Genomic DNA, 13,145 nt, shown 5'->3' with positions numbered 1-13,145 from the left:
GTGTTACAAAAGAGATGAGACTAGGGTTCCATGAAATGTTTGGGTTCCTGAAAAGAACATATAAATGTCGTATCTTGAACTTAGTTAAAAGCTTAATGTATACTTAAATTCAAGCAATATTTGATACACTTGTGTGGACAACCCTTTTTCTAATTTCAATTTTTTTCACTTAATAATATGGGAAACTTCCCCCAATACAAATATTTACTTTTACTGTATTACTCCTATATCCTTCAAATATTGAAGATTTTTTTTAAGCTCAAGACACAAGCAAAAAGATTACTGAGAACTTTCTAACTTACCTTTACCTTTGTAATTTTTGCAACACCAGAAAAGCACATAGGATTGAAAAGCAGACTCTGCTTACTAAAAAGAATTTCTGTCAGTTTCATTGGAATGGGATTGCTGGTATCACAGAAACATTATGAGATTCATTTACATAAATTAACTTGTTATAGGGAAGTAATCTGTCATTTGTATGCTTTTAAATAAAAGCCCCCCCTTGCTGAGACTGCCAGCCATCATAATTGTGGCAGTTGTCATTTGGTAAAACAAATTGTGTATTTGTCCACGTTACTCACTTGAATATGAAATGCACTCTTCTAGGAATTTCTTAATACAAGAACCTGTGAGATCTATATACTTAGATTTTTTTAGAAGTTTGGATTTTTTTAATATTATATCATTGATTTTTAGAACAGTATATATTAAAACAATATATTAAACTCTTCAACACCTATATGGCTTAAAGGTGAGGAACATGGGCTCTGTAATACAAACTCTCAATTAATAGCCCTATCAACTGCTGTTTGACCTTGGTGCACCCTATTAGTTTCCTTGTTTGTAAGGTAGTAATTGTGGTGAGGGTTAAAGGAGAATATAAAGTGCTTAACTTGTATCTGGCACATAGTAAGTGGTGAGTAGATGTTAGCTGCTATCATAATTGTCATTTCTGTCAAACAGTAAAACATGTTTATAAAACTGCTTTTCCCCCTGTGGAAAATAGAATAAATTGAAACTACAGTGGTTAGCTTCAGGCAATTTATAGTTCACAGCAGCATCTTTTCCTTAGATGCTGTGTAATTTGCAGTGTGTTAGTTGACTATCATCATGAAGACCTGATAATTAAGAGAATTATATTCTGTAAACTGTGTCAGTGGCAAAAATATTACATAATACATTTAGAATTATTTTAATCCAGAAGACTAAAATAATATGTTTTAGTGTATAAAAAGCATAAGATACATATTATTCAGAATGACTTGTTATCAGAGCATTTCAGCTCTCTGTAAATTTTATTAATAAAGATTTGTTCCCAACATTACTATAGCCTTTTGTACTTGATTGGATTAGTTGGTTTATTCCAATCAAGAGTTCCATTCTCATATGAGCCTTTGAGTTTGATGTTTTCTTGGGGATCTCCTAATATAAAGTCTTGGCAAACAAACCTGTACTACAGTTGCCAGGGCTTTAAGTTGAGGGCAAAAAAATTCTACTAGTACCCATGAAATAACTATGATCTAATTAAATAAATTATGGCACGTCTAGTTTGGATGTGATCATTCCAAAAGAATGCCTTTTTCCTAATTGATAGAAGGTAAGTATTTGCTAAGATGATGTGTCTGTTGCAGATTCTCTTCTCGTATTGAAATATTGTTTCAATAGTATCAAAATTACTAGAAGAAATAATGTATAATGCATTGAATTAAAGTCCTCATTTGCACATCTTTTTGGGTAACTGGGGCAGGAAAGTACCATGTATTAAGCATCTGGTTATTTTTAATAGTTCTAATTTGACATCTGTTTTGTTCCTAACGTATTAAAGAGTAAAAATAACTGTGCTTTATTCATGCTAGTTCAGTAGAAGATTGTTTTTTATGACTTTGTTTTGTAATTTTGAGTTGCCACATTTTCTTTACTACATGAATTAAATGTGAAGTAATAGACAATTTATTTTAGAAAGTATTTTATAATGATGAATTGCATATTGCTTCTGTACAGAAGGTTTTGTGTGGGTACTGGCTTAAAAATGATGACTTAAGTGTTTGCATCAATAGTCATGTTTTATAGAGTAGGAAAGCAAATGGGAACATGGCGTGCTTCCGGGGTTAATTTCTTCGTGCAGCATCTGCGTCTTCTCTGCTTCCAGCAGTTATTTCTATGTATAATCTTTTTTTTTTTTTTTTTTTTTTTTTTTCTTTTTTTCTTGAGACAAGAGTCTTGCTCTGTTGCCTGGGCTGGAGTACAGTGGCACGATCTCGGCTCACTGCAACCTCCACCTCCTGGGCTCAAGCCATTCTCCTGCCTCACCCTCCCTAGTAGCAGGGATTACAGGTGTGTGCCACCATGCCTAGCTAATTTTTATAGTTTTAGTAGAGACAGGGTTTCACCATGTTGGCCAGGCTGATCTTGAACTTCTGGCCTCAAGTGATCCACCCACCTCGGCCTCCCAAAGTGCTGGGAAACCATGCATATCTTCTGAAGAAGATATCTAAGCACAAATACAATTTTGTTATTTTGGAATTTAGATAGTTCACATTATTGTGGGTACCCTGTTTTTTTTCTATTAGATTAAAATATATTTTTGAGTAATCTTTACATGTCTTCTGTAGTACGTAACAGTACTATCAAATAGCAATATAATGTGTCACAGATGTAATTTAAAATTTTCTAATAGCCACATTAAAAGGAATGAAAAAAGGTAAAATTAATATTTTTATTTACCTCAGTATATTCAAAATATTTTAACATGTAATTGATATAAAAATCATTGAGATTTTTAAATTTCATATTAAGTCTTCAAAATCCAGTTTGTATTTTATACTTAAAGCTTGTTTTAATCTTGATTAGCCACATTTCAAATGTTCAGTAGCCGCATGTGGCTAATTGCTATCCTATTTATTGTGTGGTGTAGGTCTGTAAAGTCAGAACAAATTCTTCGTATCTGGATGGGTGGACGGATAAAAGGAGATGTTTATCTTATATGAATCAGATTTGATCAGTGTAATAACTAGCTACCAAAGCCCAATAATGTGGTCATCTTTATACAGATCAAAGTTGGGCTTTTTTACTCACTGGAAAAGTTAATTGGAGGAGATACATTGGTAATATTGGGTAGATGGAACTTCTCCTATTTAGTTGCCCTTAATATAACTGTATTATGTAGTTGCATTGTTTTTACTGTATATACATGTTTATACTTCCATGAAATTTCAGTGTGTATCTGTAACCTTTAGCATAAATGCAGTTCCAACTACAACGAAGATTTTGTGCTACAGCTAGAGAAGGAATTGGTCCAAGCCCGACTGAGTGAAGCTGAGTCTCAGTGTGCACTAAAAGAGATGCAGGATAAAGTCTTGGATATAGAGAAGGTAAGAAACCTACACAAATGCAGTCACTTCCAGATTAGAGGGGATATGTGATATTTATTAAGTACTTACTGAGCAATTTAATTGACTTGGTGTTTTTATACATTAGAAGCCTTACATATTAGTTACTAAGAGGAAAAAGAAAAAAAGATTTTTAAAATTGCCAGTTTTTCCTTGTTGCCTTCATACTAATCAAACCCCATATTTAAGGATAAAAATGGAGATTAGAGCCCTTTTGGAGGAAAACGACCAGAATAATTTTTATAAAATGAGTATCTAAATGTTGCAGAAGAAAAACTCGGATGACAGAAATTAATTGCTGTCGTCAAATATTGCAATATTTTCATGTGGAAGAGATAGAATAGGACTAATACATAGACATTTCAGGGAAAATTTCATCTGAGTGTAGTTGTTAGAACTGTCCAATCTAGAACAAATTACCTCAGGATATGTAGGAAGTTCCTTTTAGCCTGAGTGTACTTACAGAAGCTAACTTACTTCTTTTCAAGGATACTGAAGAACATCAAAGATCAGATAAGTAATGGGAATAGAAGAACTTCAGGTTTCTTATAACTTTCAGATTTAAAAGTTCTAGATTACAGACTCTGAATCTCTTGTTTTCTCATCTGTAAATTTATTGGTGGCCTGTGCTCTGTGTCGTTAGTTCCTTTTTACTCTTAGGTAATAGCTAGCTACTGAATCCAAAAACCTGATAGATAATGGACATAACACTCTCAGGTGTTTTTAACTATTTTCTTAATGAAATAGGACAAGTGTAACGAGAAACAGTAATGGAATAATTTTGCTAGAAAGCTCCTTGCTATTTTTATATTTCTGGAAAATGTATTCTTTCGATTTGTTGAGAAAAAAAGCCAGCAAGAGTGCTGAAAGAAATGGCTAACAGAATATTTGGTCTCTAACTTAGGTGTAGTCTGGGTTACATGATTTAGAGAAGAATCTGTGTCTTGCAGTTAGAAAGATTTTGAATATTTGATAGAAGTGTATTTGGATTCCATTCAAAACTGGATTTCGTAAGTGGCTGTGGTGTTTTTCATTTTTCACGTTATAAAGTAGAAAGGAATTTGAAAGGTAGCATGCTTCCTATGGTAATTTCTTCATGCAGCATTCTCTTTTTTTCTGCTTCCAGCAATCTTTTAAATACATATGCAGTAAATTTTTGGTTTTCAACTGAGAAAATATTTAAAGTCCATCATAAGAATGTGTAATTGGTGAGAATAACTTCATTTCATCATCCCTGTGAGCAGAAATTTGCATGTGTACCATGAAATATTTAGAGATAGAAAAGTTCATAGAATCAGGCTTTGAAATCTCAGTGTTACCTCAGTTTACCTGTTTACCTAGGGAGCTTTCCCTAGGGCCTCATTTTGGATCTCTTGGTAACTCTACGGAGAAGTTTGATACTGGACTACCCTGTGTCCTTTTTATCTTTTAATATGGTGGGAAATTGATCTAAATCTTGTATCCGTGTGCTGGGATAATTGGCTAGCCACATGTAGGAGCATGAAACTGGATCCTCTTCTCTCACATTATACAAAAATCAACTTAAAAGATGGATTAAGGACTTAAACCTAAGACCGGAAACTATAAAAGTTTTAGAAGATAACATTGGAAAAACCCTTCTAGACATTTGCTTAGGCAAGGATTTCATGACCAAGAACCCAAAAGCAAATGCAATTAAAACAAAGATAAATAGCTGGGACCTAATTAAACTAAAGAGCTTTTGCACGGAAAAAAGAACAGTCAGCAGAGTGAACAGACAACCCACAGAGTGGGAGAAAATCTTCACAATCTATACGTCTGACAAAGAACTAATATCCAGAATCTACAACGAACTCAAATCAGTCAGAAGAAAATACTCTCATCAAAAAGTGGGCTAAGGACATGAATAGACAATTCTCAAAAGAAGATATACAAATGGCCAACAAACATATGAAAATATACTAAACATCGGCTGGGTGCGGTGGCTCACGCCTGTAATCCCAGCCCTTTGGGAGGCCAAAGTGAGTGGATCACAAGGTTAAGAGTTCAAGACCAGCCTTGATAATAATAAAGACCTGGCCAAGATAATGAAACCTTGTGTCTACTAAAAATACAAACAATTAGCCAGTCGTGGTGGCAGGCGCCTGTAATCCCAGCTACTCGGAAGGCTGAGGCAAAGAATTGCTTGAACCTGGGAGGCAGAAGTTGCAGTGAGCCAAGATCGTGCCAGTGCAGTCCATCCAGCCTGGGCTACAGAGGAAGACTCCGTCTCAAAAAAAAAAAAAGAGAAAAAAGAAAAAGTACTAAACGTCACTAATGATCAGAGAAATGCAAATCAAAACCACAATGTAATACCACCTTACTTCCACAAGATTAGCCATAATCAAAAAAAATCAAAAAACAGAAGATGTTGGCATGGATGCAATGAACAGGAAACGCTTCTGCACTGCTAGTGGGAATGTAAACTAGTACAGCCACTATGGAAAACAGTGTGGAGATTCCTTAAAGAACTGAAAGTAGAAGTACCATTTGATCCAGCAATCCCACTACTGGGTATCTATCCACCCAGAGGGAAAAAAAGGTCATTATTTGAAAAAGATACTTGCACACGCATGTTTATAGCAGCACAGATCACAATTGCAAAATCGTGGAACCACCGCAAATGCCCATTGGTCAACAAGTGGATAAAGAAACTGTGGTGCATATATATATGATGGAATATTACTCAGCCATAAAAAGTAATGAATTAACAGCATTTGCACTGTCCTGGATGAAATTGGAGACTATTATTCTAAGTGAAGTAACTCAAGAATGGAAAACCAAACATCGTGTGTTCTCACTGATACGTGGGAGCTAAGCTATGAGGACTCAAAAGCATAAGAATAATTCAGTGGACTTTGGGGACTTGAGGGGAAGAGTGGGAGGGGAGTGAGGGATAAAGACTACAAATAAGGTGCAGTGTATACTGCTTGGGTGATGGGTGCACCAAAATCTCACAAGTCACTACTAAAAAACTTATGTAACCAGCTACTATCTGAACCCTGATAACTTATGGAAAAATATAAATAAATAAATAAGTCTTGTATCCATGAAGTCAAGTTGTTTAATTTCAGTCGTTTCATTTGAATCAATTGTTAAATTATTTAATTTGCATTAATTTCTTGACTGTTGATGTAAATAGTGACTAATACACAGAGATTTGATGCCTCTCTCAAAAATAACAGTGAGGAAATACAACAAAAACAGATTTTGGACTACTGTTTTCTATAAATATTTAAAAAGTAAATGATGTTCATGCTTTATCTGGAGTCCTGATCAGAGGTTAGTAAGTTTATTGCCATATTGAAAAAATTTTTAATCCTGTTGCTCCGTAACTTTGATTAGTATTTTATTAACAAATCAGAGTTAGATTTCTGTGTTCTCAAAATTAAGTACAGTTCCCCTCATACATTGCTAGTGGAAATGAAAATCTGTACAGCTGCTTTGGAAAAGTTTGGCAGTTTCTTAAAAGTTAAACAAAGAATAACTACCATCTGAGCCAGCAGTTCTACTCCTAAGTATATCTTAAGAACATTGAAAGCCTAAGTCTACACACAAACTTTTGCACCAATATTCATAGCAACATTATAATAGTCAAAAAGTAGAAACAACCCAAATTTGTATTAACCAATGAATAAATAGATTAAATGTGGTATATCTATACAGTGGAATATCATTTGGCATAAAAAAAAGATTGAACCTTGAAAACGTTGTTCTAAGTGAAGTAAGGTTGTCACAAAAAGCTATAAATACATATGATTTCACTTACAAGAAATGTCCAGATAGGCAAATTCATGGAAACAAAAAGTAGATTGCTGGTTGCCAGGGGCTGGGGAAGTGGAGAATGTAGAATGACTGGTGATGAGTATAGGTTTTCTTTTTTGCATGATCAAAATATTCTGAAATTAGATCATGGTGATATTTAAACAACTCTGTAAATACTCTAAAAACCACTGACTCTTGTGTATTTTAAAAGGGTGAGTTTCAGAGTTTGTGAATTATATTTCAGTACAGCTGCATAAAATTAAATACATTTAAGTGTGGAACAAAATAGCTGTTATGTGTGCTGTATTTTATTCCTTAAATTTAAAAATCCCAAATTAAATTTTCTTCTTCTTTAGAGGAATAACTCCCTTCCTGATGAGAATAATATCGCAAGGCTTCAGGAAGAACTCATTGCTGTGAAACTGAGGGAAGCAGAAGCCATTATGGGTTTGAAAGAACTTAGACAGCAAGTCAAGGATTTAGAGGAACACTGGCAGGTATTTTAATATATTTTGCATGCTTTTTAAAAAGAGAGTAAAACCCAAATTTCCAATATGTGAGAGTTTGAAGTACCCGATGACCTACAGTAGGAGATGAGTTTAAAGTGAGAGAGACCCTGTTTAATGTCAAAATTGAGAGTATTTATAAACTGAAAGTGCTTTTAAGCTGTTTCTCCCGCATTGATTCTTATAATAAAATAAGATACAGTAGACATCAGATCATATTTTTGTCATTGTACCATTGTGCCTTGTATAACTTTTTCTGAAAAACTGTAAAAATATTCTATATAGTACATATTTTATCTTATGTTGATATTAAGTCCATTAACAATAGTTAGTGTGAAACACCAGAAGACGTTTCTGGTTATAAATGTTATATATATATATATATAACCAGAAACGTTATAAATTTAGTGTATAAATTAGTAACTTAGTTACCTCACCAAATAAATGACATTTATCTGGTATATGACCACAAATTTATTCATGTATGAAGGAAATGTTGACAAGTAACAAAATACGTATTCTATATAAGGACCGAAATTAGGCCTTGACATTGTCATGCCTTTTTTTTTAAATGTGTTTTTACAAAGTATCAGATTGCAATAAACTTGAATTTTTTTTTTTTTTTTTTTTGAGACGGAGTCTCGCTCTGTCGCCCAGGCTGGAGTGCAGTGGCCGGATCTCAGCTAACTGCAAGCTCCGCCTCCCGGGTTTATGCCATTCTCCTGCCTCAGCCTCCCGAGTAGCTGGGACTACAGGCGCCCACCACCTCGCCCAGCTAGTTTTTTGTATTTTTTAGTAGAGACGGGGTTTCACAGTGTTAGCCAGGATGGTCTCGATCTCCTGACCTCGTGATCCGCCCGTCTCGGCCTCCCAAAGTTCTGGGATTACAGACTTGAGCCACCGCTCCTGGCCCTAAACTTGGGCCACTGCACTCCAGCTTGGGCGACAGAGCGAGACTCCGTCTCAAAAAAAAAAAAAAAAAAAAAAAAAAAAATTCAAGTTTATTGCAATCTGATACTTTGTAAAAACACATTTCAAAAAAAAGGCAGGACAATGTCAAGGCCTAATTTCAGTCCTTATATAGAATACGTATTTTGTTACTTGTCAACATTTCCCTCAAAATTTGTACTTTATCACAGATACTTTGAGAAACACTGCCCTTAACTTCTAACATTCCTTCCTTAAGGATGGCCCCATTTTTTTTCTCATTTATTGGGATTTCATTGAAGATAATACGAAAAATCTCTCATTAAAAAAATTACAGTGAAAATTGTATTCTTTTCAAGAATTAATCTGCAGTATATAGAGAAAAAATTTGAACTATATTTGAGTTTGTGTCCCAGATCTGCACTGGCTGTGTGATACTCCTGAAGTTATTTAATCATAGTGTTCATTTTCTTACCTGTGAAAAACCAAAAATGTTACCATACACATTGCCAAATGTTCCCTGGGGGGGCAAAATTGCCCCAGTTGAGAACCAATAATGGCAATAATGTGAATGATGCTTTCTAAAGTTGTTTAATGTGGTGACCCTGGGCAGTGAATTCTAAAATTGCCCTTCTTTCTTCTTGGGTCTCTTTTCTCCAATAAATTCTATCTTTTTTTTTTTTTAAAGTAGAGACGAGGTTTCATCATGTTGGCCAGGCTGGTCTCGAACTCCTGACCTCAGATGATCTGCCTGCCTCGGCCTCCCAAAGTGCTGGGATTGCAGGTGTGAGCCACTGTGCCTGGCCAATAAATTTTATCTTAAATATGCTGAAGATCTGCAAAGGTCTTTTTATGAAACCCTTTTATTCAGATGATAATAGTGCCTGATTAATAGGATTTTCTAGAGATTAAATAAAATAATGTGTGGAAAGTGTTTTATATAGCACAGGCCTGAAATAAGTGCTCAGTAATATTAGCTCTTATTTTGATACTGAGAGTACTTGCTGCAATATAATTTTTTATGCTTTAGCGCCACTTAGCTCGTACTACTGGGAAATGGAAAGACCCACCGAAGAAAAATGCTATGAATGAGTTACAAGATGAACTGATGACCATTCGACTTAGAGAAGCTGAAACACAGGCAGAAATAAGAGAAATAAAACAAAAGATGATGGAAATGGAAACACAGGTATGATGGGAAAGCCCAGTATCTTTAAAAAGTATCATTAGCTGATCAAGGGTTTGTGCACAGATTGTATCATCTAGAATAGAGATAAAAGGTGAAGATATGAAACTGTATAGACTGCAGTTTTCTAGCCCAAATGAAGATGGCAAAAAATTTTTATATTGGATTTCAGAGGTTTAATCCTTCTTTGACCCATTCAACAAAGTTCAAGCCAGTCAAATTTTATTTGACAATATTTATTGGGTAAAACTCATAGCATTGCCCTGCTGCATGACTTGAGAAGGAACACTATGTAGAGCAAAATTTTTCAACCTCAACGCTTTTAACATTTTTGGCTAGAAGATACTTTGTTTTACTGTATCTGGAGCTGGTCCGTGCGTTGTAGATGTTTAGCAGCATCCCTGGCCTCTACCCACTAGTTGCCAGTAATGTCTCTGGTACCCCAGGTTGTGATGACCAAAAATGTTTCCACACACGTTGCCAAATGTTCCCTGGGGGGCAAAATTGCCCCAGTTGGGAACCACTGATGTATACTATAATGTGAATGATGCTTCCTAAAGTTGTTTAATGTGGTGACCCTGGGCAGTAAATTCTAAAATTGCCCTTCTTTCTTCTCAGGTCTCTCTTTTCTCCAATAAATTCTCTCTTAAATATATTTAAGATCTGCCAAGGTCTTTTTATGAAACCCATTTGCGTGGTAAAGGCACATTTGGTTTTCAAGTGGTACATTTGTTTGGACCATATTCTTACACTCTGTGAATGTTGTTTTTTGGCTTTTAAAGTATTTATTCAGTCATTAGGGGGCATACTTAACTCGTACATCATTCTGTATTCCAGTGTGCAAAATGATCATAATCTCAAACATGGTAACATGAATATGTAATTTCTTCAGAATAAATATATCTTGTTTTACATTGTTCAAAGTTATTTTCTTATATTTTTCTTGTATTATTCTATATAAAATACTTTTCACACATTATTTTATTCAGTATAAAATAGGAAGAGGTACACTTGAGATTATGAATAGTAGAAATCTTAAGTTTTACAATGGGAAGTTTTATTTTTGTAATCAGATTTTATTTTAGTATAGATACTAAAGATGAAAATACAGCTTTTAAGCCAGTGTTGAGGATTTATTTCACAGTGGGTAGAGGTGAATAAATCAAACCCAACAGACATGGTTTTGAGAACTTGTGAAACACAAAGCACTGCCTCAGCCGTTAAAGGACTTACACTTGAGAAATCAGGTATGCACAGACCGTATTTAATATAACTCAGAAATTTGGTAAGTAGAGAGTTAGACAGGAATTGTGTGGAGACTAGGAGGGGAAAATTAATTTCAACTAGGTGGTTTGGAGAAAGGTTTCCTAAGGAATTTGTGTTGTGCCTAACACCGTCGCTTACTAATAAGCGTGATTTTGGATGGATTTTGCTGGAAGCAGGATGGTATGAAGCACTGGTTCCTAAATGCCAGCCAGTATTTGGACTGGTGATGATCCATGAAATTTTCACATTGGTAAATGAAAACAAAACAAAACAAACAGTATGGTGTAGTGGTGGTGGTGTATAGTAATCTAAAGAGGATTTTATCAAACACCCATGTATCCACCATTTAGATTAAGAAATTTGTCCATATTTAGTAATCTAAAGAGTATTTTATCAAACACCCATGTATCCACCATTTAGATTAAGAAATTTGTCCATGTTTATATATGTAACTCCAGTTTTGTCATTTTAAGGACTTTTAGAAAAATCTGTCAGTGACTATACCTCAATGTATTGATCCACTCTCCTTTTTGCTCTTGCGAACAGTGCTACTCTGAACATTCTTGCTTAGGTTTCCTTGTGTATATCTTCAAGAGTTTCTTAAGTACAAAGTTTCTTATTTTTGTGTTTGTCTCTGCCATCAACACTGTTGGCAGTCTGGAACCTGTGGACCCCTTCTTAAAATAATATTTTTTAATGCATAAATCCATATACAAAGGATTACAAAGCAAGCCACTTTTATTGAGGTACAGTTATCAAAATACTAAAAACATATTTGTGATGGAGATCACATACACAGAGATACAACACATTCCCATTGCTCGATTCAGGTTTTTAATATTTTAGATTTAGTTTTTTTTTATTTTTTTAAGATGGAGTCTTGCTCTGTCTCCCAGGCTGGAGTGCAGTGGCCAGATCTCGGCTCACTGCAACCTCGGCCTCCCTTGTTCAGGCTATTCTCCTGCCTCAGCCTCCTGAGTAACTAGGATTACAGGCGACCACCACCATGCCCGGCTAATTTTTGTAATTTTAGTAGAGACGGGGTTTCACCATGTTGGCCAGGCTAGTCTCGAACTCCTGACTTTGTGATCCGCCCACCTCGGCCTCCCAAAGTGCTGGGATTACAGGTGTGAGCCGCCGCGCCCTGTCTAGATTTAGATTTCTTAAGATAAATTGTAATATATTTTTTCCCATCTTAATTTGTTTGTATGTGTTTATATCTCTGATAAACAGCATATAGATGGGTACTTTTAAAAATACAGTCTGATAAATGATTGTTCAACTCTCAGTAGGCTAAAAACCACTGAATATATGTACACTTGAGGGAGGTCAATTTTATAATATGTGAGCTATATCTCAATAAAGCTATAAAAAGTGGCTGGGTTCAGTAGCTCAAGCATGTAATCTTAACATTTTGGGAGGCCAAGACAGGTGAATCACCTGAGGTTTGAGACCAGCCTGGCCAACACGGTGAAACCCCATCTCTACTAAAAATACAAAAAAATTAGCCAGGCGTGGTGGCACATGCCTGTAGTCCCAGCTATTCAGGAGGCTGAGGCAGGAGAATCGATTGAACCCAGTAGGTGGAGGTTGCGGCAGTGAGCCAGGATCACGCCACTGCACTCCAGCCTGGGTGACAGAGCAAGACTCCACCTCAAAGAAAACAAAAAAACTAAAAACTAAAAACCATTTAGTCTCATAGTTTCTTTTGCCATCATGTTTGGTCTCAGTTTTGTGATTTGAATTGATATCTGTCACCTTGCTAGCTATTTTGTTTATTCTGTCTGTTCTTTGTTTCTTTATTTTTTTTCTACCTTCTCTTGGATTTATTAGATATTTATTGTGATTCCATTTTTATCTTCACATTTGACTATTTATACATCTTTCAAGAGTTTTTTTAGTGGTTGTTCTAGGTTTTACAATAAATAGAGTGTACCTTCAAATAAATTATAAATAATAAATGAATAAATATACACTTCATGTGTAATCTAAGGCTCTTACAACAGTGTATTTTCAAATCTCTCTACCTCTTTTGTGAAATTGTCATACATTTTACATATTGTCCAAACATATATACTACTAATTTTG

General features: G+C 35.1%; 1 protein-coding gene across 3 annotated transcripts in view; it reads left to right on the top strand.

Annotated features, from left to right (window-relative positions):
* The window catches only part of EVI5 (ecotropic viral integration site 5), a 282,059-nt gene that overhangs the window by 160,436 nt on the left and 108,478 nt on the right, over positions 1 to 13,145 (top strand). For all 3 annotated transcript variants that reach the window (XM_030935805.1, XM_030935804.1, XM_030935803.1), the window contains 3 exons: positions 3,237 to 3,371; positions 7,529 to 7,669; positions 9,636 to 9,794. In XM_030935805.1, coding sequence (XP_030791665.1) covers positions 3,237 to 3,371; positions 7,529 to 7,669; positions 9,636 to 9,794 — 435 coding nt within the window. The remainder of the gene's footprint in view (positions 1 to 3,236; positions 3,372 to 7,528; positions 7,670 to 9,635; positions 9,795 to 13,145) is intronic.

The sequence above is a fragment of the Rhinopithecus roxellana genome, chromosome 8 (assembly GCF_007565055.1).
Source record: "Rhinopithecus roxellana isolate Shanxi Qingling chromosome 8, ASM756505v1, whole genome shotgun sequence".
Lineage (NCBI taxonomy): Eukaryota > Metazoa > Chordata > Mammalia > Primates > Cercopithecidae > Rhinopithecus > Rhinopithecus roxellana.
The sequence above is the reverse complement of the archived record's forward strand: the minus strand, read 5'-3'. Positions and strand labels throughout refer to the sequence as shown.